This window comes from Eutrema salsugineum, unplaced genomic scaffold, assembly GCF_000478725.1.
Source record: "Eutrema salsugineum unplaced genomic scaffold, Eutsalg1_0 scaffold_13, whole genome shotgun sequence".
In the NCBI taxonomy this organism is placed as follows: Eukaryota; Viridiplantae; Streptophyta; class Magnoliopsida; order Brassicales; family Brassicaceae; genus Eutrema; species Eutrema salsugineum.
The window spans coordinates 9,257,055-9,279,733 of NW_006256885.1; the positions used below are offsets into that span (position 1 = coordinate 9,257,055).

A 22,679-nucleotide genomic window follows, 5' to 3' on the forward strand; every position below is an offset into this window, starting at 1 on the left:
ATATGTTATGTTTTTTAATACATTGATACTTAGCTAGAACTACGATGTTAGTTAGAGCTACGATGTTAGTAAAAAATATGTTAGATTGATAACAATAATGAATTATCTAGATTGTTATAGATGTTATTTTTGAAGTTAGTGCGCTACAAATACATATAACACTCTAGATGTAATGTTAGCATTCTAACAATAAAATTATAAGAGGAAACAAACAAACCTTCTTCATCAATTTTCGACGGTTATCTGTGTGGGCGGCGGTCCGAAGACGTTTCCCGGCGATGTATCAAAGTGGTAGTGGAAGAAGATGCAGCAGGCGAAAAATCAGAAACAGCTCTTCAAGGCGCGTCTATCCCATATATCCCATGAACGCTAGATTTACGAGATGCGGAAATGAGCCGAGCTCAAGGCGGCGGTGGCCGAGCTTGAGCGGCTATGGGAGCCCGTTCAGAAGCCACCAAATCTATTCTCCATATGTGCCAACGAGCAAGTCAAGGTCCTCGTGGACCGATTTCAAAAACTCGGCGGATTCGATCTATGGATCGATCGGGATGGTCCAGCAGCTGTTTGAGGCCGTCGATGATTTACCTTCCGTTAGGTTTTCCCCCAAAGGTGTGGTTCACGTGTGAAACTTTATCGAAAATTACCAAAATTCGTTGGTTCAGATGGAGAAAAAAATCCGCTGAAACGCGAAGAAATTGAGATGAAATTCGATGAAATTAACAGTGATGAAAGGATGACTAAAGATAATAGGATGTAGGGGTAACATTGCCATATTAAAAATTATACAGTATCGAAACAGTGTTTTTTTCTATCTTACAAATTATGAACACACTTGGGTTATCTAGTACATTTACTTTAGTATTATTGGTAGGTTCAAACGCCGGTGAATTTATGGAGCGATATAAATAAATATTTTTATTTCCTAACTTAAAAAAAAATTAGAAAATAGATTGACTCGTGATTTTCATAAAATATATATATATATAACTGATCAAATACCGCGGGATTATTCCACAATTATGCGGGGGTTACGTGAACATGGAAACGACATGAACTGTACTCAGATAAACACACACAGATACATAAATGTATGGACTTGCTCTAGTTTTTTTTTGTTTTCAAGGCCAGCCCCAGAATCCGAGTGATTCGCCGTGGTCATGCGACGGCGAAGTGGTGGGCACAAAGACGTCGGCGAAACAGCTCCGGTCATTAGCAGTACCGGGATTGTTGTAGTTGTTATCATCTTCCGAGTGGATGGGTACGATGATTGGGAAGTAAGAGTCACAGCTGTCTAGTAGCTGAGGTGCGTCCTCGTCTAGTACAGCACTCCCAACACTCCCTGAACTTAACCGGTCCTCTGTTTTGATTGCTGGTTCGAACCGGTTAATGTTTAGCGGATCGAGTTGGTTTGGTTCGGGTACTTGACCCGGTGGCTCAATGGCTGCCTCTTCTTTGGCTTGGAGCTTCTCGGCGAGGGAAGCCATCTGCAGGAAAGATTCTAACTTTTTTTAATCACAACGGTCAACACAAGCAACCTCCCATAAAAGGATATCAAAATTAAATTCTCTGATCGATTTGATTCCCAGTTTTGTTTCTTTTTTTTCTAAGTTAACATAGATGTATGTATGTAGAGAAATTCTCTTTCTGATTGTCTTGAAAAAGTAAAAAAGGAGAAGCATATTCTTTATTTCACTTGATGCTTGCTTTATCCTTTAATTGGACCAATAAGGCAAAGATGATGTAGATCACTAATCATTCGTATTAATCTGAGCTTAATATGACTCGGGGTCAAATGTAATAAGAGTTTGAATATAATGATGAAAAGAATAATACCTGGGATCTGAGCAGATCGTTCTCCTTGACGATGGAGTCGTAGTTAGAGAGGAGTTGGTCGTAAGTGGACTTGAGAAGATCGAAGTCTCTCTCGAGCTGTTTGGTTTTCCAACGAGCTCGGCGGTTTTGAAACCAGACGGCCACTTGCCTTGGCTGTAGACCAAGCTTCTTGGCAAGCTGAGTCTTGCGCTCTGGCTCTAGCTTGTTCTCCTTCTCGAAGCTTTTCTCCAGCAGATGCACCTGAACACATCATCATCATATACAATCTTTATTTATTTTTTCTTCAATTAAAATAGTGTGTGTTTACAGACACAGATCAGGGAACACAAAACCTGTTCGGTAGTGAGGCGACGCTTTTTCTCGGGCATCTGGTCGTCGTAATACTCCTCCTCATAGAGATCCTCCGGCGAGCTAAAGAAAGGCCTTCGCTTTGATGTTTCATCCATGTTCAACACCGATTTTGCTCCTTCCATATCCGAATGAGAAAAAAAAAAAAAAAAAAAAAAGGATCATATCAATCAAATGAATCGTAAAATTCACCTAAAAACCAAAGTCAAATTGAGTGAGAAAAAAACTACCTTGGACGACGGGATTGAGATTCCCAAGGAAGAACATGTTGCCATGGGAGGGAGATGGATCGAAGAAAAACGAATTGGATTCCATCGATGATTATCCCAGGGAAAAACAAAAAACAAACTTCTTCAAATCACAGATTTCGAAAGCAAAGAAAAGAAAGATGAAACAGAGCGAGAGAGAGAGAGAGAGAGAGGATCGGGTTGAAAGTAAGAAGAACGAGAGGAAGTTAAAAAAAACAAAAAGAGGATTAAAAGATCATAATCTTATGACGGAAGAAGCTTGTACTCCATAGTAATCTCGCCGGAGACTCCAACGGGCAGATGCAAAATCCCATCATGAACTGCAATACCCCTCCGGAACCAGAGGGATCACTGAACAATATTCCAAGGAAACCCTTTCCGATTTTTCGACCAAAAAGTTTAGTTTTTGGTAAAAACCAGAGAGATTCAGATCATAATCTTGGATTGCTTTCCCGATTACTTGTTACTTAGTTAGAGAAAAAGTCCTTAAGTTTGGCCTTGCCTTTGCTCTGTCAACGTATCAGCTAAACTCATTAGCTTCAAGACTCACCGTCTTTTATACTAGGAAGCCGTCCTTATCAAATGACTCTAATACCCTCCTTTTAAACTCAACGGTAGTTTCTTTTTGTTTAACATCCAAACGGTAGGTTTCGTGGTGAATTTCTTCTCTAGCTACTAGACCTTTATGTTTTGTTTCCTACATCTAACACTTTGTGCAATCTAATCGATTTTTTTATATTTGGATAGTGACAAAAAATAACCAATACGAATGAGAAGAGCTATAGAAGACTACAAACTTCTATCAGCGATATCAAAAATAACAATACTAGTTTTAATTAGAGAAAATGACATGTTTTGAGATATGACTATGGACTCAAGTATTTTTATACTGTTTTTTTGTTTTCACAGATCTCAACCGTATTTTTATACTGTTGGTGTAGAACAAAATTCAACTATATCCTAGTAAATTCAATAGCAAAAAGAAATTTTAGAAACATTTTATCTCTCTCTCTCTCTCTGCTCTTCTATTGAATGCATAATTCAAAATCACTGCGGACCAAAAAGGGGCAATTCGGGTAGTTCGGAAGTTATTTGATTTTACAAGCTGAAGTGGACTTTTCTGGGCTCGATGGGGTCCACTTTCATAAGCGAGTGGACTCGATAACAGATCTCAACCGTTGGATCTGAATATGCCTTTTTATTATTTTATTAAAAATTAAGAGTTTTATTCAGCTGTGGTGGTTCGGCCAGAGTGTGTTAAATAGGGTGCATGCTCGATGGTCGGGTGACTGTCGGATCTGCGCTTGATCCGAATACATCTAACGGTCCTCATTTCTCTGTGACTAATCTTTTTTTTTCCACAGCCTTGTCACAGTATCATCACATCATTATAAAATTTAGTAAAATCAAATTCACGTCATTCCTATCTTTTATTTGTTTCTTATCTTAATGCACCTTGCAGTCTTGCACACAATAAAAATTACATATATTGATGAAGATATTACTTTTGCATATTTATATCACATTTAAGGTTATGCAATTGCATGGTATTTGGGTATACTGGTCAAGTTACGGTTCAAAATGCCTTAAAAAAAAACATACCAGTATTTTGGTTAACATATCGATTTCATGTCACCTTATGGTGAGGAAAAGAAACGGGCCAGGTGCATAGAACTGCTTATTATGGACGCATTAATTTAAGCTAAAAATGGAGTATATACATTAGCTATTAACTTACTTACACAAGTCCCTACGTAGCTTTGCCTTGTCTTTTGTTTTCGATAATTTCTTACATTAAAAAAGATTCTCCCTCCCTCAGTTATTTATTTTTGACTATTCCCGGATCTTGTTTTCAATGAATAATGGTTTTTCTTTTTTATCGTCTGAAATTTTAGTTTGACATATACACATGAATTTAATATTCCTCGTTCGTTTTCATTTCTTCTTGACTCTTCGGCTACTCAAATGCAAATACTCTTTATCTATATATATATATATGCATATTTATGCGTGCTTATATGACTTTTTTAATATATGCTTGCATACATATATATGGGTATGCTTTTTTCTTGATATGTATGAATATAGTTGATGAAGAACAAAGCATTTCGAGTTTATAGTTCTGTTAATTTAACATGAGTGATTGAGTTCCATGATAAACTTTAAAACTGTGATTTACTTTCTCTTGTTATAGTTAAAGCCTTTGCGGTATATTTATATTTATAAGAATTCTGTTTGTAGAATTAGATATATAGATGTGGAAAACATGCTTAATTACGATATAGTCTCGTTCCATGTGTTAGCCAGTTGGATATCTACGGACCTTTCCAATAAAGGAATATCTTTCAGCACCGAAACAAGAATAAAAGAGGTTTTTTTTGGCTAAAGAAAAAATCCTCAGCTAAAAATATATATATATATATATGTATGTATATATATTATTAAAGAAATTTGAAAGATAAAGGAATTTGCCATCCAACGAAGGAGTGGGGGTTTTCATCTCTCCCCAAAAGATAATACTATCACAAGAAAATCAAAACAAGAAGAAGGAATTTACTGTATGCCATTTATAACGTCTTTTCTTTCACGCTAATCGTTCTGGTATAGTAGTTTAGTATGTTGTGGGTTGTGTTGTATGTTTACTTAGAAAATAGTGCAGACATATATATATATATATGTGTGTGAGATTGTCTACATATTAATTCATTTTTCAGTGTTTAATTTGTTGGTATCAATATCATCCTGTGTATGTGTAAAAGCATATAGATTATATATATTGTATATAAAGGGTATATGATCAATAGATAATGCGAAGCAATGTACCTGTTGTAACTAGTAAGTTGACTCCTTATATTATATGATCTCGAATGTTTTGTTATAAAAAGAATCCTTGAAAGGTACAATTATCATATAATGGAATGTATACTTGATATAAAAATCGCTAATAAGCTTTTTGATCTTAATTAGCTTGTGCGCTAATGAGAAACATTATTGTATTATTTGTTACATCTTATTCATCTTACAAAATAGCAACACAAATAAGAATCGATTTTCCTTTTGTTATTTTGTTTCTTCACAACTAAGTTAAGAGGCCATGAAAATGGTGGCATCTTTTTTATTGGATAGTGTCTTCTGAATTTTTCCTTTTATTTTTTCCAAAAATAGGGGACTTTTTTTCTTTATCTCTATTTGTTGCTTTGCTGAAAAAGGTGATTGGGGCATAAATAGTTCATGGAAATTTGTGGAAATATAAAACAAGAATACTTCAGAAGAAAAAACATCAGTTTCGAGTTTCGACATATTGCCATGGATTATCGCTCTTGAAGAAAAAACGTTACAAGATGCGTAAGAAAATAAATAGTTTTATTATGATTGGGTTGGACTGTAATTGTAGATAATTTGCTGTTTTAATTTAGTCTGTATATCTATTTTTGTAGTGGTGGTTCCTCTGTGATTTATGAATGATCTATTTTTTTCATTGTTCCTTCGCAAACTTCCGATGATAAAATGGGAACGATTTATCTTTTCGTTTCACTGTAAAATGACGTGTAAATAATTTGGATTTAGAAAAAATGGACTTTAGAAAGGAAAAAAAAAGAAAGAGAAGCAGAACACCTGAGAGTAACAATGACTTTAGGGTATAAGTATAGGTAGTGGATTAGTGTCGCCATGTGTGTGGTTCTGTAAAAAGATGATCAGTCTATAAAGGTGTGAGCACCATTCATAGTTTAATAGTTTTCTCCACTATCTTTTTTTCTTCTCCTTATTCTATTTTAAAAACCTTTAATAACAAATAAAGTTAAAGCTTTAAATTAAAAACTTTTATCAGAATCGTTACTATCTGTCATGATATTCATATTAGCTTCTGCTTCTTTTTTTGTTCAGGGCCAAGATGTCATTCTCAGAAAGAGAAAGGATATAATATTAAATTTATAAAATAAGAATATTCAATCTTTTCGTTTGAGAAGGTCCATTCATAATGGTATGGGTTTTCAATTCTCACTGTATGCAAATAGTGATATTAAAAAAATTTCATCTCAAGCCACACACGTATACACATATCTATCTCTATAATTTTAAACATATATATATTTTAAAACATATATTTTTTAAACACACACACATATATCGAGAGAGAGAGAAAGAGAATATAAAAAATATACATATACATTATACATCTGTAATATAGTAAAGAGTACATTATACGTGTATGTACGTTCGATACGTAACTTTTTTTACCAGACCATTTATTACTTTTTTATAGTCAGTAATACAACCCACTGACCAAGTGACCATGTATTACTTATCTATAATGATGCTATAATCGAGCTGATTTATGATGTAAAGACTCGTGTAACGGTGTAAGGTTATATAAGAAATCAAATAAAAAAAAACCTTTTACTTCTTCGTCTTCCTCTGTTCCTTTTGACCTAGATTCTCTGTTCTTGATTTATCTCCATTGATTCATAGTTAGTATAATTTGTTAGTTTTGTAATATACCATAGTTTATATTATCATTTTTTCTTCTAATAATGCTTAAAAAATGTTCAAAAATGGTTCTTAAACCTTTCATAAAGGATCTTAGCTTATTTTTAAAGGATTGTAAACAAATAAGACCAAGACATACAAAATATATTTCAGAAAATGTCTCTACACTACTTATATATAATAGGGTTCTCATCTATGAGAATACCCTTTTTGGCTAAAAGATATACCAAAAGTATAAATTGTAGTATATATTACTTATATCTAGAGAAATTAGATATAAACTATTAAGTCTTGAAACATGTCTTACTTACTTACTTATATTAATCATATACAGTATATATTGTTATCTGCGAAAGTCATTCTGGTGTAATTATTGAAAATATTGAGAAACTATATATATTTGGACCACTAGTAAGTTATAAGTATGTTACAGCTGATGTAACATATGAAAGCAAAGCGATAGGGTCGATTGTTTAGTCTTCGAATACCCAAACGAATCACGCGAGTTGAGATTGTTGAGAACCTGTTGTTCTAGCCGATAACAAGGGTTTAAGAAAGCAAATCTTCTTTGAATAAGAGTAATATGAGTTGTATCCTTACAAGCCAAGAGATCAACCTATTTATAGTGCTAATAAAATCTTTAATCAGTTAGGTTTAGGATTCTAATAATTAAAGTAAAACCGACATAAGTAAAGAAAAGGAAAAGAAGAATGAAAAGAAAAACCAAAGCCAAAATACAAAAGGAAATAGAGTCTACGCTGCATCAGTTTCCAAGTTCCAACATTCCAAAATAAAGAATAAAGATTTATATTTTTCTTTACGAAAGAAAAAAAAAAGGAATATGTTTCATGTAGTTATCATCTTCTTTCGAGTTATAGATGTAGGTTACAAACTTAAAATGTATATGTTCAGAAAAATGCAAACCAAAATCACATAAAGGTTGTGCTTACTATGAATATGCAAATGTATAGGCCAATATAGTTAATTAGAGCAGACGAAGAAAGCCCAATAAACGGCCTATCTTAATATAATAAAATAAAAAGATAAAATAAAAATAACGTGGAAGAAAATTGTAATCTTATCCAGAGAGAGAGAGAGATAGAGAGCAAGTAGAGTCGTAAACCCCTTATCCTCTTCTTCATCTCCTTCTCTAATTCAAAAAATCTGACGCAGACACAGGCATATCTTCTTTCGCATGTTCTTTTCGGACAGAACAAAAAACTTCCCATTCCAATGTCAATTCATCTGGGCTGTCATTGAAAATCACGTCTCTTCAAACCCTTGCCAATCTAACTGTTGATCTCCAATGGCGGCATCGTTTGCCTCTCTCCCCACATTTAATTTCGTCAATTCCTCGAGATTTCCCCGAAGGAGAATCGATTCTTATTGCTCCAAAAAGCCCCTCGAAGTTCGTTGTCACGAAACTAAGCAGGTTCGGTGTTTCTGATTCCCCTTCTCTGTTTCTTCCTCGTCCGTCGTATAAAAGGAAGTAACCCCTACACTCTAATGCGCTCTCCAATGCTCATTTGAAAAAGTTAGATATGACAGTTGGAATAAGTTCGGTTTTTAAAACGAAAGAGTCAAACTTTAAAAGCATTAATTTAATGGATAAGGAGATCGAAATCAACCCCTCATCATCACAATGTGAGATTTTTTTTGGTCTTAAAACTTACATGAATTCCTCTTGATTTTGGATGCAGAGAGGGACATTTTCGTCATTGAAAGAATGTGCGATTTCATTAGCTTTATCGGTCGGTTTAATGGCTGCAGTACCGTCGATAAGTTTGCCTCCCAATGCGTATGCAGCAGCAAATCCAGCGATTTCAGATGTGTCAGTGTTGATCTCTGGTCCTCCCATTAAAGACCCAGGAGCTTTGCTAAGATATGCATTGCCTATTGACAATAAGGCCATCAGGGAAGTACAGAAGCCTCTTGAGGATATCACTGATAGCCTCAAGATTGCTGGCGTTAAGGCTCTCGATTCTGTTGAACGGGTAAAGACTTGTTGTTGGTAACATCAAGATTAGTGATCAGTGGAATTGCGCTCTGTTTTTTTTTTATTTATTGAGGAATTAAAAGGGGCTTTTGTTTACCTATTGTAGAATGTGAGGCAGGCAAATAGATCGTTGCAGCAAGGGAAAAGTATGATCGTGGCAGGTTTTGCTGAACCGAAGAAGGATCATGGTAATGAAATGATTGAAAAGTTGGAAGCTGGAATGCAAGATATGCTACAGATTGTGGAGGATCGGAAAAGAGACGCGGTTGCTCCAAAGCAGAAAGAAATTCTGGAATATGTTGGCGGGTGAGTTCAAACGTAAAAAGAAAAAAGGGGTATGAATGAGGAAAATATGTGTGTAGAAGTGAGATTGCTCATTTAGACCGCTTTTTGTGATTGATGACTGCAGCTGAGATCTTCGTGTGGGGCATTCGGTTTATCTGCAGAATAGAAGAGGATATGGTTGATGGCTTCCCTTATGAAGTGCCTGAAGAGTACCGGAACATGCCTCTTCTCAAGGGAAGAGCCACTGTGGACATGAAGGTCAAGATCAAGGACAACCCCAACCTCGAGGAATGTGTGTTCCGCATTGTTCTTGATGGTTATAACGCCCCTGTCACTGCCGGTAACTTTGTGGACTTGGTTGAGCGGCATTTCTATGATGGCATGGAGATCCAGAGATGTAAGACTGTTTAGATAAAAACCCCAATCTTGATGTTTAAGAATATGGATTAAAAATGTGTGCTTTTGGTTTCAGCTGATGGATTTGTGGTACAAACGGGAGATCCAGAGGGTCCTGCGGAAGGATTTATAGATCCAAGCACAGAGAAAATGCGGACGGTTCCTCTTGAGATTATGGTCACTGGAAAGAAGACGCCTTTCTACGGCTCAACTCTTGAAGTAAACGGACCTACCTCTCAGTAGCTCTCCTTTGTCAGTTTCGTCTGATATTTTTTGTTATGGTTTTGTGATATGTAATAACGTCCTTTTGGTGAAAACTACAGGAACTGGGTCTTTACAAGGCTCAGGTTATGCTTCCTTTCAACGCATTTGGGACAATGGCAATGGCAAGAGAAGTGAGTTCTTCTTCTTCCTTCCTTCCTTTTGAAGTTTGAATATATACATACATATATTTATTTTATGGTCATTTGTCACTCATATAAACATGAACTTGTAAATGCAATCAGGAGTTTGAGAATGACTCAGGATCAAGCCAGGTGTTTTGGCTGCTGAAAGAGAGTGAGCTCACGCCAAGCAATTCCAACATTTTGGACGGTCGTTACGCTGTCTTCGGGTACGTTACCCAAAACGAAGATTATCTGGCTGATCTTAAAGTGGGCGATGTTATTGAATCCATTCAAGTCGTCTCCGGTTTAGACAACCTCGCTAACCCGAGTTACAAAATCGCCGGATAACTCCACCTTTATCTTCTTTTTTCCCTTTTGTCGGCTTCAACATACATTACAATACTCTGTTTTGTGAGACAAATTTTTAAGAGGTGCATGTGTCGGTATGAATGTATTATGCAAAAATTGTAAGTTATTATTGTGGACTCTGTAAAATCTATATACATTTTGTTCGATACGCGTTGACATCGTTTAATATCCCCTTTAGAAAGTAAGACATACATATTTAATGACCCCACAAGAAAAAGAAAAAAAAAAAAAAAAGCAAACAATTAATTAGGGTTTGTGAGTACTATTTATAAACGTATGAAATGATCGTTTCAAATAGATACGACATTCATCCTGTAAATCATACACCAACTGATTGAAAGTTATAAATCCCACATTTGATCATCCCCACAAACTTAATTAACTAGCTAATTAAGTACTATTATAAAATAATCTTTCTACTATGCAAATTAAATAAGAGCTAAATAATAATAGAAATGTTGTCGATTTGGTTATATATATATATATATATATATATATACGTAAGTAAGAACATCAGGGGCCTCGGTGACGGCGGAAACAGAAACAGCCATGTTGTTGGTCGGGAGGAATCATACCACCGCCTTTAGAAGTATCGATGGACTCCAACATGGAAACAACTTCATCCATCTCAGGCCTCTTATCAGGGTTCGCATCCCAGCACCTCTTCATCACGTTTCCCAGCGCACTCGGACAACATCTCGGTATCTCCGGTCTCAAATTCTATTTATTTCACATTATTTTATTGTATATATATTATTATTGATTAGACGATGGATAAATGAAAGAATATATATATATATATATATATATAAAGCTATAGGAAAAATTAATGACAATTAAGACCTGGCGGACGACGGCGGAGGTAACTTCGGAGAAACTGAGGTCGGGATAAGGCATGTCGCAACAGTATATCTCCCACAGACATATCCCGAAGCTATACACATCACACTTTCTGTTGTACGCACTCCCATTTAACACCTGTTTTTTTTTTTTTAAAGAAAAAAAAAAACATTTTTCCATCATCTTTACTAATAAAAGTACATACTATTAATTATATCACAATTAATGTATATATATACCTCGGGAGCCATGTAGCCCAAGGTTCCGGTCTCACCGGTCATGTCGTTAGGGTTGGAGGCCTCGAGACGAGCCACACCAAAATCTGCAATCTTTAAGGTGCGAGACTTGTCCAAAAGCATGTTCTCCGTTTTCACGTCTCTATGCACTATCTTCTGCGAGTGCAAGTAACTCAACCTAATACATTACATATATATATATATATATATATATAAATCATAGGGATTTAGTTTAATTTATCCATATTATAAAATAGCAAAAAAAAGACATATATATATATATATATGTATATATACCCGCGAGCTAGGTCAAGGGAGAGTTGGATAACGACTTTGAAGGCGAGTTTGCGGCGGCGAGTTTTGATAAGGAAAGACTTGAGAGCACCGCCGGGACAATACTCAACGACGACGCAGCAAACGTTACTCGGCATTCCCATTTGCCCGTTTTCCGTCTGTATGCTCATCTCCGATGTCCCCATCGCCGCTCCTATGAACTTTTTCATTTCCATTCACACGTAGAGCAACTCGATCAATATATTATTACGTTTCGATTTTGGCTATAGTTTGAATATATTGGTTCATGTGTTCACCATATTAACACCATTGGGTACTGGGCATAAGAATGAGTGGGTACCTTGGTGACATTGGGATGGTCAAGCTTATGCCAAACAGCAACTTCTTGAGTGAAAGCAGCTCTTAGCGAAGCTATCTCTGCGTCTGACCTGTGTCCCTCTTCTCCCCAATCTAGTAACTTCACTGTTTTTTTTTTTTTTTTTTTTTTTTAATTCAAATTACATTAATTATTTAATTCACACATATATAAATTCCTTGTTTTTTTTATATAAAAAAAAATCCAAATTGTTTGAAAAAAGTAGATATAGAAACAGAGTTTTTCGATTGCAGTAATGCATGTTTTTTTTTCTTGATCACTTGGTTAAGTTATCTAAAGAAATCTTACTTATTTGGCCAACCGGGTATCTAAGAATAGTAATATATATTTCTTAGAATTAAGACACAAAATATTTAATCATGAGAGACAGAGAGAGAGATTGTACCGGCGACATCTTGACCATCATAGATTCCACGATGGACAGTACCAAAAGTACCACGAGCAATCACACTTTTGATGATAAGCTTAGAAGGATCAATTTCCCACTCTCTCCTCGACTTCCCCACCTCGGTCGTCGTCGACCTAGTTATGTCCTTGTTGTTGTTGTTGTTATTATATCCACCACCACCACCGAGAAGCGGTCTCTGAAACACAAGCTGTCGATGTCCGAAGTTGTTTTGGTTGTGTTTATTAGTAACGTTATCTTCGCCATCACTCAAACTCTTCCTCTTCTCCATCGTCCATGCTCTGCTTAAGTGTCTTTGCAACTGCTCGTCCAAACTCTTTAAATCTATCTGATCCGCTCTCACGTATCCTACTCCTCCTCCCCCACCACTCTCCGCCTTCTCCTTCATTTTCTCCGCCAAAACCAAATATTTTTTTCTTTCTCCTTTTTTTCTGTTTCCTTGAGATTATTTTATTGTATTTTCCGGATGGGTTGTGAACTGTGATTGGAGTGTTTAGGATCGAGTTGAACAAAAAAAAAGCAGAAATGGGGAAGTTGTGTTTGTGTTTATTGCAACAAACAACTAAAGAAGAGGCTCACTCTCTCTCTCTTTTTGCTTTCCTTCTTCCTCTGTGATGAAACTTCTCGGAATACTTCAAACTTAATTTTGTTTTCAGACAAACAGTCGTTTACACGTGACCACATGGGGTGTCCCTAACAGGCTAAGGCTCGACATGTGTCGGCTCCACTTCTCACAACTCTCTTTTATGGATAATACACTATTACATTTTTCTACTCAGAACTAATACATTATTTTCATTCTTACCGTTTTTTAAATATTAAAAAACTACTATCATTTACGGCAAAAAAAAAATTACTATCATTTTTGTTGAGAAATTTCGTATAGTATTATTTTATGTTTTTGTTTTCTGAAAGTAGCACCATTTTTTTTTATTTTCTACAGTGATTTAAGATCCATTGTGAATAAGTTAAGAACCTTTATTGCTTTTATTTTGCTGTAGTTCTTGAATCTTTTAAACTTTGAAGATAATAGAAATTATATTATTATATTAACTATCAGTTACTTCGAGATTATTACGTTTCACAATAGACAAATTAACGTCACAAACCAAAGTTAAAAGAAAAAAAAAAAGATAAAAAGAAACCTAAAAATTATCGTTTTGGAAATATATAATGTATTAAATATAACCTTATATAAGTGAGTGACGATAGATAATTAGATAGTTCATGAAATCATGGGATTCATGGTCATTTTTCTACCTTTCCGCTAAGCTATTGCTTTTTCATTTTTTTGTTTGTTCTAATGTGCCATTTTCAACATTACTTTATAATTACTGTTTCTTTCATATGTCAATGTCATCGTATCATCTTATGTCCTCGTACATATACGAGTTATAATATGGAATAGAAGTATCATTTTATCACACAAATGAAATCGAAAATAATTTGGGGTAATTTTGTTTTTTCAATAGATAATTTTTGGTAATTAATCGTCTTTGTTCGTCAGAAACCAAAAAAGAAAAAAAAAACAAAGAAGAAGCTTAGACAGTCACAAATAAGGAAACGGGTAGGATAAGAAAACGACCGAACATAAAGCATTGAAATATATTTAATCCACCTTATTTATTATATTTACTCAATTTTCAATATTGGCATAACCGTATTGCGTTAAGTCTGAAAGTTGTTAAAAAGAAAAAAAAGGAAAAAAAAAGAACTCGCTGATGATTTGAATCGACATGCACGTCAGCACGTGAAATCTTTGACCGCCTTCAATTCATGTGATCCAAAACTGGAAAAAAAGTATATGTACTGTGCCGGCAGCAGTGCGCACATAATATAAGTTACTTAAAAATTGTATTTTTAAAGTATATTTTTATATTTATAGGAAAATAAAAAGGGTGTACATCTTTTGTATCACAGGCTAACAGTTACATAATATGTTTAATTTCAAACAGAAAAAACAAACAAAAAAATCTTCTTCGTTGAAAAAAAAAAAAGAAAAGAGCAAGGGTTTTCTAACCCAAAGACAAAAGAAGATAGCCAGAGACTCAGAGGTCACATGGAGAGGTTAGAAATTGTAGCAAGCATATCTATTTATCTTCATTCTTCAGACTCAACCATACATGAATAAAAAAAGAAATGCCATATTACTAATATTTGTATAAGGTATATACCATTGAATATAATATATATATATATATATGTGGTTTTAATATGTATACTTTTTGTCGATATGAGCGTGATGGAAGTAAGAAACGTATGTATTTTAATTTATTGTTATGTGTAATGACGAGACAGGGAGGTTCTATTCTTTACTTTCTTCAAAATTCTAATGAATATGATTTTTAAATGATCACTTACTGTCAGATCCCAAGGTAGTCAAACCAGGTTGTCTCATCTTAATCAACTCACTTGTATTTGATTTTGGCCAAATCACTAATTTTCATGCCACTTACCTTCCTCCAGTTCACATATATTTGAATAAAGCTTGAACTTATTATATTTTCACTAACGTCAAAATTTACTAGATTATAAGAAATTACATATTAACTGCATGTGCAGTAGGGAATGAACAAAAATGGAGAAAAAAAAATAGAATGAAACAGAAGGTGGATTAATTAAACAAGCAGCAGGACAAAAGCTTCGCAAGGGAGCTCAAAAAGGTAAGGGAACAAATGAGGATAGACTCAGGATTAGTTGGCAATAAAATTGTCAAGGAGTCTGTCTATCAAGAGACGCTTTGAAGATGACCTTATTTGTGACCCACTTTCTTCAGATTTCTTAGATATAGTTTAAAATCTGCAATATACTCTATTTATTTACTTTCAAATACAATGAAATCACTTAGTTGATATTTTAGTTTTTATTTGAATTCTTGTCCCCAAATTTTCAATTTTCTTATTTAAATAAAACTAAAAGACCATTTGCATGCAAGATTCATATTTAATTATAATGCGAAAGGTTTTCTGATGATGGACTACATGGAAACACAAGTTGGTGTGACTGAAAGGAAAAGGTGAAATCGGAAAAAGGCTTCAAAGAAGTTCCTACAGCTTCCAATGTAGTATGGTAGCCACATCTTTAACCTACCAAGCAACATAGAAAATAAAATTAAACCGTAATACAACCGATTTGACATACCCATATAATATGTAAACTCAAATTTTCATTAAAACCGCGAAATATATATGTATATCATCTGGGTCCCCTTTTTATTATTTATATGAAGAAACTTGGTAGAGAGTAAGAAGAGAGATAACTCATCACAATCAACGGTACATTACAAATTACATATGGAATAGAGATATATTAAAGATGATGATGGATGTTCATGATGATGATGATGATGGATTGGTTCATACAGAGCTAGTTTCGGAGAGGCCAAATTCAAGTCCCCAAAGCTCAAAAGCACCCTTAATAAAGTCATAGTAGCCTCCCTTCAAAGCAAGTGTTCCCTTCACAAGTCCTTCTCTCACAAATGGATATGTTAATAGGTTTGCTAGTGAAACATTCACTGCCTCCTGCATTAATTAAAAACATTGTATTATAGTCTTATATATATAATTTGTATAGATATTTATTTCAGATATGAATGAACATGTAAATTGTGTACCCTTTCACATCGACCACATTGGTCTTCAAAGGCTGAATCTCCAAGTTCTGATATAACCTTTGACTTGGCTGGTAAACAGATTTTCACCCAATCCTCTATGAAATCACTGCAATTCACAACGTTTATTGTAAGAACATCATTTAATAAAATAATTGATGTTAAATTTAGAGAAATTGGATATAAAGAAATTATACGTGGAGTTGTTTCCATCTAAGGGGAAAGACATAAGTCCCTTGATCCCACCACATGCACTGTGTCCTATCACCACAATGTTCTCCACCTACATTAATAAATTGCAATAGAAATCAAGTAAGTATTTAATAATATTAATTATGAAATTAACACTTTTCGTTAATTTACAATTATACATTTTCAAATCTATCTCTATTTTTCTCAGGATCTTTTAGTTAGAATAGTTGAATATATTTTACTAAATTCAGTACCGTCTTTGTTTTGTTAAGGTGTTAATACTTAATAGTACGAATATATATATATATATATATATATATATTTTATCTTAGTTGTTGTATGTGAGTATATCACACATAAATCTTGTATGTCCCCGTCCAAATAATTGAACAGATATAAGAGGTAAAAGATAAATGGTTCACCTTAAGGTGCAAGACAGCGTATTCAATGGCTGCTCCAACTCCACCGTATTTGACCTGCAATTTTTTGGAAAAAAACAAAAGGGTCAACGTTACGACTCATTGAGACAAAAGTCAAACACTTCGGTCTAGAGTCCTAGCTAGGTACGTAGAACCGTAGAAGAGAGAGAATAGTAAAGTGTTAGAAACCTTGTCAAAAGGAGGAACCATGTTGGCAATGTTACGGACCACAAAGGCCTCTCCTGGCTGGAAGTTGAGGACGTGCGATGGACACACACGTGAGTCCGAACAAGCGAACACCATGTACTGCACCACCCATTCACACATATATAGATTACTCACTATTTTCTTTTCATCTTTAAACAAATTGTTAATTTGTTATATTCTTCTTATTTACCTTAGGACTTTGACCCTTGGCGAGCTCACCGTACAAAGCAGGGTTGGTTCTGCAGAATACAGTATTCATATGAAATCTAGACTAATTTAATTTGGTCATATATAATTATAAAGAATATAAAATAGGAATACTTACTCGTATTTCTCCTTCTTGAAAGTGATGAAGCCTTGCTTAATGTTTTCAACGGGGTCGAAAGCTTTCTTGTCGGAAGAAGTACCTGTCTGAAGCTCCGCCGTGATCTGCTCCACCTTAGCCGCCGCAACCGTCTTTAGCTCTTCCTTCTCGCTGCCCGTATACACACATATATTACGATTAATTAAACAAGTTTATTACATGAATACTTAAATAATTATATAATGAAAGATCCCTATTTTGGCCTTGTTTAAAAAATCATCAGATATTATATATACGCGAATAATTAAGGAAAATAGATATATATTTTACTTACATGAGAAGCTTCTTGAGAGCTTCAATGGCCTCTTGGTATGCTTCGCTTCCCATCTCTTCGCTCTGCAAGTTTGTTGACCAGATAAAATTATAAGAGAATGTTTTAGAAATTGTCAGAGAAGTAATTAATTAGTAAAGAGAGGAGCTTTGTCGTGTGTGTGTGTTAAAAGTGAAACTATAATCAACCTATTCAAGTACTACATTATACGATAGAGAACAATTTTATGGTATTGAATATATGTAATTTATTTTTGGGGTGGAACTGTGGAAGATCGGTAATGTGGTTAGGAGCCAAATTGGTAGGTTGTTAAAATAAATATAGATGGCGACTTCATCACCCATATTCTCCACACGCTCTCATATGGTACGTACGTACACACACACACTCACACGTCTCCAGTTTCATAAATCGTTTTGTTAATTAGCTTAGCTACTAGTAAATTCTTTTCTCTTAATCACGTGGATCCTACGTACGCCCCAACTTCCAATTTAAAAATGTCGGATTTTGAGTAGAGATGCCACTCGAGGTCATTATTGTTTTCTACACATGAGACATCATTAAATTATCAGTATTTGGTTTAGAATGTGTGATAAAATGTCGAAACAAATGAGTAATAATAAGTTACTCTAAACCCCAAATAAGTTACTACTCTATATATGAAGTTTGAATCGCTAAAAATGAACACATCACTTGTGATTCACTGAGCTCCTCGAAAGTCTTAATTTGGGGTTTTCTTTCGGTACGACGCTAAAAACCAAAAAATGAAACACGGATAATAGTAGTAAGGATAATAAAAGGAAATGTGTTGTTTACACACGTGAGAGTTTCCAGAATTTGTGGAAGTTTCGTATGGTAATTTTTTCGTACGAAAAAAAAAGAATTTTGAAAGATAGACGTGTAACGTGTCCTAGATTAATCTGTACTGAATAGTGAATACAAGTCTTTCTTTTTAACTATATTGGTGGTTCGAACGACAACAAAACAAAACCAGAAATATTGAAATAAAATGATAAATCTTTTAGCTGTTTGAAATAAAATGTAAGAAAATAATCAAATGAGATGGTGAAAATATAGTTAGAAAGTTGTGAAATATAGTAACATTTTTTTTGTTCTTATAATTAATATGGTAAATGCAGAATCTGATTTATAACAATATCGTAAAATCGTGTGACATTATTAAAAAAAGTCTGAACTGGAGAAATATCCCATAATTTTTGTCGGGTCACTAATCATATCTATATATGTATAAATAACCCCTACAAAACGTAATTAAACAACAATGTAAAGATATGTAATAAGTAATAAGTAATTAACGTAGGTTAAAAAGATCAGAGAGAGAGAGAGATGGATGTAAAATGTATACCCAGTAAGGGGTAATGATAGGAGCAGGAGCAGCAAAAACGGGCTCGTTACGGATAAGGGTTGGAACGGAACGGGAGGAGGAGGAGGAGGAAGAAGAAGAAGGGAGGCAAGCGACGGTGGGAGAAGAACGAAGAGAGAGCTTTTGGAGAGAAGATTGAGAAGGAGAAAGAGAGGTGAGGAAGAAGCCGGAGAGAGGAGCGGTCGACATTTGCTGGTGAAGAGAAGTTTATTAGTGAGAGAGTGGTATGTATTTTTATAGTAATATATAGACTTATGGAAGCTACTTAAAGTGAAAATATTATGGGAATGGTGAAAGATTTTGAGGGTTTTTAAAAGAAGAACGGTACTGTCTCATGGTCATGGTGAGGTTGTGGGAACGAGGATAATGAAAGCGATGGGTGAGGTGAATAAGAAAGCTTCTTCTCTTTTTGTGGATGAGGAATATTAGCTCAAGTTCTACGTGCCCTTGTTCTTTCAAAATTGGTTATTTTATTTTATATTTAGAAAATAAAAGGTTTTCAAAAAGTTAAAAGGATAAGGTCCCTTATCACCAAAACAAGAATCAGCCTCTCAGACTCTCATCTTAAATAAACACCACCCACTTTAGATCTTAGGCCATTGTTTGTATTGCGTATGAGTCATGCTTCAGTAAGCGCTTCAAAGGCCAGAGAGACTGCTCTTGTATGCACATTAATTTACTCCAGAAGATGCACACAATGTAAGGAAAGGATTTACGTCAATCATGGACGACCAATTCTATTCTATAGGAGAACAGACTCGGTGAAAAACTCTTATTAGTAGCATGAACAATAAGAAACTCATTAAAATGGAGAATGAAAAAAAAAGAGAGACGAAGTCATAAAAAAGAAGCTTTGTTTCTCTCAACCGTTCACTCAGATCTTCCATGACCATAACTCATACAAGCAAAATTAGGGAGAAAGTAGAGTTTCTACTTCCTTCCCCAGTGTTAGGAGAGAGAGAAATTGAAGAAGAAAGAAAGAGACGAGAATTGCATTCATTAGTGTTTGGTTTTGGGACTTATATGTGAAGTGAGGGGGTAATGGCGAAACTATGTCGACATTTTTTCATGCAAAAACACAACATAATGTTAACATTCTCTTGTCATAAAGTGTGTCGAACGTGGCTTTTATTTACTCATTTAGAGTTTAAAATGGACATGAACAGTGAATTTTGCAGAGAGGGGAGTAGATTGAATAGTATAACTTAATGCCCAAAAGAAAAAGAAAACAAAAAAATCCTACTTTGGGCAAAGTCTTATTGGACAGACTGAGAATGCGATACACCGAGCTGCTTTAGCCAACCTAAACCTTTCACTCTCTGTCAGCATTCTCTCAATCACCTTTATGATATTTGCATCCTGCAAAACAAACATGGTAAGAGTTGCCTCAGATAATAAATTATTCAGGAAGACATACTGTGGGAACACTTAACCAAGTTTTTTGCTCTTTGTATCAAAAAAGGAAAACTAGTGCATAGTAATAGTAACCTTTCTTGGTTGTTGCTGCACAGTAGGCCTGACGCTAGCAACATCTCCAACCACTATTATATTGTTAGTATTTCCTCGATCATCCCTTTCCGTTGGAGAAGTTGTTGAATGCCTCCAATCACCGTTGATTATGTATTTGTAGTAGTATCTGCCACAATGTCAACAACGATCACCATGTTTTAATATAACACTAATTTTATTTTCATTAGTATCCAAACTAGAACACCTCCGCGATCCCTCAAAACCCCAAATTCAACCAACACGCGAAGTCAAAAGAAGCAAGACTTACTTTCCCTGTGAAAGCCTAACTTCTGTTTCAAAACGTGGACCGCCCTTGTGTGTTGCTTTTATCGGTTCTTTCCAATTTCCAGTGAAATCCCCAACCAACAAGACATCCTCTCCCTGCGATAGAGCAAACCAAAGGTGCAACTTAAATTCACAGAGGCCAGTCAAGTTGTTCAACCCTAGAGATCACGGAATAACTGCACCAAAAAACAACAAAAGCATGTGAAGGATTAGTCACCTCGTGTCCATTCCACACAAAGGTTACAGCGTGTGTTGGAGGTTCATCATGTTTGCCATCGTCCACTATTGCAATTAGATCCCATGTCGCCCAAGCAATCGCAGGTCTGCAGGTTCAATGTTTTTTCCATCAAAACAGAAATAAGTTACTATATACATATTTCATGTTTGGTCTACATGTTTAATGATCAGAAAAAGAGATGAGATGAATATATAAACCTGTCAGGTTTGCAAGCGTGCAATCCTGTAACGAAACTATAAGCAGCATGAAGAGAGGTGTCAGTCATCCAGTGCAGATAAGCAATCACAGAAGCTGACGACCGGTCAAAACCAGTGGTACAAGTTACAAACACACGATGGTTCTTTTTAAGTAACCGTAGTAAGAGTCCAACACAAAGTGGTAGTTTCTTCCTCAGATCAAAGGAATCTGCATCCCTGGAACCAAAATATCCAGACTTTACTATTTTTTTTCACACCTGATTAGAGCGCTAAGAAAAGAAAACACACGAGGTTCCTCAAGGAGATATGAATTTGCGTACCTTATAGGATAGTTGATCATTAAGATTTCAGATTTCTGGCATGCATCCTTTATCTTTTGTGAATCAATTCCCCAGTTTTGAGCTTCAGTTCCACCTTGGAAATTCAGTATAGCAGTAATTCCCTAAAGCAGAAAAGCTTGATCAATCAAAACCAAAGTTTCAATGCATACCACAGAAATCAAATTTCTCAACTATAGGCGCTATGCAGCACTCACTGTGTCCGACAAGTTTTCTACATCATCTTCTGTTTGTATACATGAGCCGACATATATCTGCTCTGTAATCTGAAAATGTCCAAGAAGAGAATAATGGCGCTGAGAGATTGAAAAGAAAGAGAAAGAATAGAAACTAGGCTATTCAGGAACAGAAAGCAGACCTTACTGTAGCGCATTCCAAGAGCATGGTTATAATGCAGCTCTCCTTTTGATCGATCAAGGGCTTTGATGTATTCCTCTAAAGGGAAATTCCCATAACCCCATTCCCCATCTCCAGGCTCTTGTTCTGAAGAGACACAAACCAGTGGACTGATAGGTGGAGAAAGAATGTTCTTCGGTGTCCCTGATTGCAAGGAATTGCTGTGTCTGGTCAAAAGTTTCCATCCGTGGGGTGTAAAGAATTTCGATGAAAATGCAGCATAGCCAGAGTTTCCAGTGCCTTCAGGTGATCTCAGATTCGATGATAAAAGATTTTTATTCCAAGTAACAAAGGGCACACGTCCTCTGTTATAGAGCATATCAAGGTCGCTCAAGTGAAGCAGATACTGAATTGGAAACGGGGAGAAAGGTCTTTCAAGAACAAGGCTAAACGATCCTGTTTTCTCTATCAGCATCTTCCTGAATAAACCAAAAACTGGAAGAAATAAAAAAGAAAAATTCATAAACATAACAATAAAGTCAGCTTGCAACTCACAGCACTGCAGGAAATACTACATTTTTAAAACAATGATATATAGAAAACTCCAGCTATGACTGCTTGAGGTTATAGGCATATAAAAATATGGATAAAAAAACAGATTAAAATGTCACAGAGTTAGCATATCATTAGACATTAGTAAATCAACCAAGACATGGCAAAATATCTAGTCATGTAACAGAGTGCTAGCAATAAGTACCCTATTAAGTAGTGAGCATCCACGTTAAGTAAACAGCACAAAACAAACTTGATCCTTAAATTCTTACTCGG

General features: G+C 35.2%; 5 protein-coding genes and 1 pseudogene across 5 annotated transcripts in view; 2 read left to right on the plus strand and 4 right to left on the minus strand.

Annotated features, from left to right (window-relative positions):
- The first annotated feature begins 44 nt into the window (after window positions 1-44).
- Window positions 45-757, plus strand: LOC112088965 (annotated as a pseudogene).
- A 359-nt stretch (window positions 758-1,116) lies between these two features.
- On the minus strand, window positions 1,117-2,949 carry LOC18024319 (homeobox-leucine zipper protein HAT5). Its single transcript, XM_006408445.2, has 4 exons — window positions 2,412-2,949; window positions 2,166-2,299; window positions 1,834-2,073; window positions 1,117-1,484 (listed from the first exon to the last, which is right to left on the minus strand). The coding sequence occupies exons 1-4, from the start codon at window positions 2,494-2,496 to the stop codon at window positions 1,119-1,121; spliced, it is 825 nt and encodes a 274-aa protein (XP_006408508.2). The 5' UTR covers window positions 2,497-2,949; the 3' UTR covers window positions 1,117-1,118.
- Window positions 2,950-8,008: 5,059 nt separating this feature from the next.
- On the plus strand, window positions 8,009-10,503 carry LOC18024320 (peptidyl-prolyl cis-trans isomerase CYP38, chloroplastic). The gene is made up of 7 exons (XM_006408447.2): window positions 8,009-8,349; window positions 8,618-8,911; window positions 9,020-9,219; window positions 9,360-9,595; window positions 9,671-9,813; window positions 9,918-9,989; window positions 10,101-10,503. The coding sequence occupies exons 1-7, from the start codon at window positions 8,224-8,226 to the stop codon at window positions 10,326-10,328; spliced, it is 1,299 nt and encodes a 432-aa protein (XP_006408510.1). The 5' UTR covers window positions 8,009-8,223; the 3' UTR covers window positions 10,329-10,503.
- A 119-nt stretch (window positions 10,504-10,622) lies between these two features.
- On the minus strand, window positions 10,623-13,116 carry LOC18024522 (serine/threonine-protein kinase STY13). The gene is made up of 6 exons (XM_006408448.2): window positions 12,481-13,116; window positions 12,060-12,181; window positions 11,723-11,919; window positions 11,429-11,603; window positions 11,193-11,327; window positions 10,623-11,069 (listed from the first exon to the last, which is right to left on the minus strand). Exons 1-6 carry the CDS (start codon window positions 12,887-12,889, stop codon window positions 10,863-10,865), a joined length of 1,245 nt encoding a protein of 414 aa, XP_006408511.1. The 5' UTR covers window positions 12,890-13,116; the 3' UTR covers window positions 10,623-10,862.
- A 2,271-nt stretch (window positions 13,117-15,387) lies between these two features.
- Window positions 15,388-19,250, minus strand: LOC18024523 (beta carbonic anhydrase 1, chloroplastic). The gene is made up of 10 exons (XM_006408451.2): window positions 18,931-19,250; window positions 17,568-17,629; window positions 17,255-17,404; window positions 17,120-17,168; window positions 16,912-17,028; window positions 16,726-16,779; window positions 16,309-16,394; window positions 16,115-16,220; window positions 15,864-16,022; window positions 15,388-15,587 (listed from the first exon to the last, which is right to left on the minus strand). The coding sequence occupies exons 1-10, from the start codon at window positions 19,135-19,137 to the stop codon at window positions 15,549-15,551; spliced, it is 1,029 nt and encodes a 342-aa protein (XP_006408514.1). The 5' UTR covers window positions 19,138-19,250; the 3' UTR covers window positions 15,388-15,548.
- A 739-nt stretch (window positions 19,251-19,989) lies between these two features.
- The window catches only part of LOC18024524 (phosphoglucan phosphatase LSF1, chloroplastic), a 3,354-nt gene continuing 664 nt past the window's right edge, over window positions 19,990-22,679 (minus strand). The window contains exons 3-10 of the mRNA XM_006408453.2: window positions 21,874-22,358; window positions 21,713-21,781; window positions 21,498-21,619; window positions 21,178-21,393; window positions 20,960-21,065; window positions 20,726-20,838; window positions 20,437-20,584; window positions 19,990-20,307 (exon numbers count right to left, since the gene is read on the minus strand). Coding sequence (XP_006408516.2) covers window positions 20,188-20,307; window positions 20,437-20,584; window positions 20,726-20,838; window positions 20,960-21,065; window positions 21,178-21,393; window positions 21,498-21,619; window positions 21,713-21,781; window positions 21,874-22,358 — 1,379 coding nt within the window. The 3' untranslated portion in view covers window positions 19,990-20,187. The remainder of the gene's footprint in view (window positions 20,308-20,436; window positions 20,585-20,725; window positions 20,839-20,959; window positions 21,066-21,177; window positions 21,394-21,497; window positions 21,620-21,712; window positions 21,782-21,873; window positions 22,359-22,679) is intronic.

What these genes read in the sequence shown, in the direction of transcription:
- LOC18024522 (XM_006408448.2), bottom strand. Translation starts at nt 12,889, where the DNA reads ATGAAGGAGAAGGCGGAGAGTGGTGGGGGAGGAGGAGTAGGATACGTG. An exon ending in TGATGGTCAAGATGTCGCCG is followed by an intron (nt 12,182 to 12,480) that starts GTACAATCTCTC and finishes AAAAAAAAACAG; the next exon opens with TGAAGTTACTAGATTGGGGA. An exon ending in TCCCTTGACCTAGCTCGCGG is followed by an intron (nt 11,604 to 11,722) that starts GTATATATACAT and finishes GTAATGTATTAG; the next exon opens with GTTGAGTTACTTGCACTCGC.
- LOC18024319 (XM_006408445.2), bottom strand. Translation starts at nt 2,496, where the DNA reads ATGGAATCCAATTCGTTTTTCTTCGATCCATCTCCCTCCCATGGCAAC. An exon ending in GTCGCCTCACTACCGAACAG is followed by an intron (nt 2,074 to 2,165) that starts GTTTTGTGTTCC and finishes TGATGTGTTCAG; the next exon opens with GTGCATCTGCTGGAGAAAAG. An exon ending in ACGATCTGCTCAGATCCCAG is followed by an intron (nt 1,485 to 1,833) that starts GTATTATTCTTT and finishes TCTTTCCTGCAG; the next exon opens with ATGGCTTCCCTCGCCGAGAA.
- LOC18024320 (XM_006408447.2), top strand. Translation starts at nt 8,224, where the DNA reads ATGGCGGCATCGTTTGCCTCTCTCCCCACATTTAATTTCGTCAATTCC. An exon ending in GTTGTCACGAAACTAAGCAG is followed by an intron (nt 8,350 to 8,617) that starts GTTCGGTGTTTC and finishes TTTTGGATGCAG; the next exon opens with AGAGGGACATTTTCGTCATT. An exon ending in TGGCATGGAGATCCAGAGAT is followed by an intron (nt 9,596 to 9,670) that starts GTAAGACTGTTT and finishes TTTTGGTTTCAG; the next exon opens with CTGATGGATTTGTGGTACAA.
- LOC18024523 (XM_006408451.2), bottom strand. Translation starts at nt 19,137, where the DNA reads ATGTCGACCGCTCCTCTCTCCGGCTTCTTCCTCACCTCTCTTTCTCCT. An exon ending in GCTCTCAAGAAGCTTCTCAT is followed by an intron (nt 17,405 to 17,567) that starts GTAAGTAAAATA and finishes GTATACGGGCAG; the next exon opens with CGAGAAGGAAGAGCTAAAGA. An exon ending in TTCAAGAAGGAGAAATACGA is followed by an intron (nt 17,169 to 17,254) that starts GTAAGTATTCCT and finishes TGTATTCTGCAG; the next exon opens with AACCAACCCTGCTTTGTACG.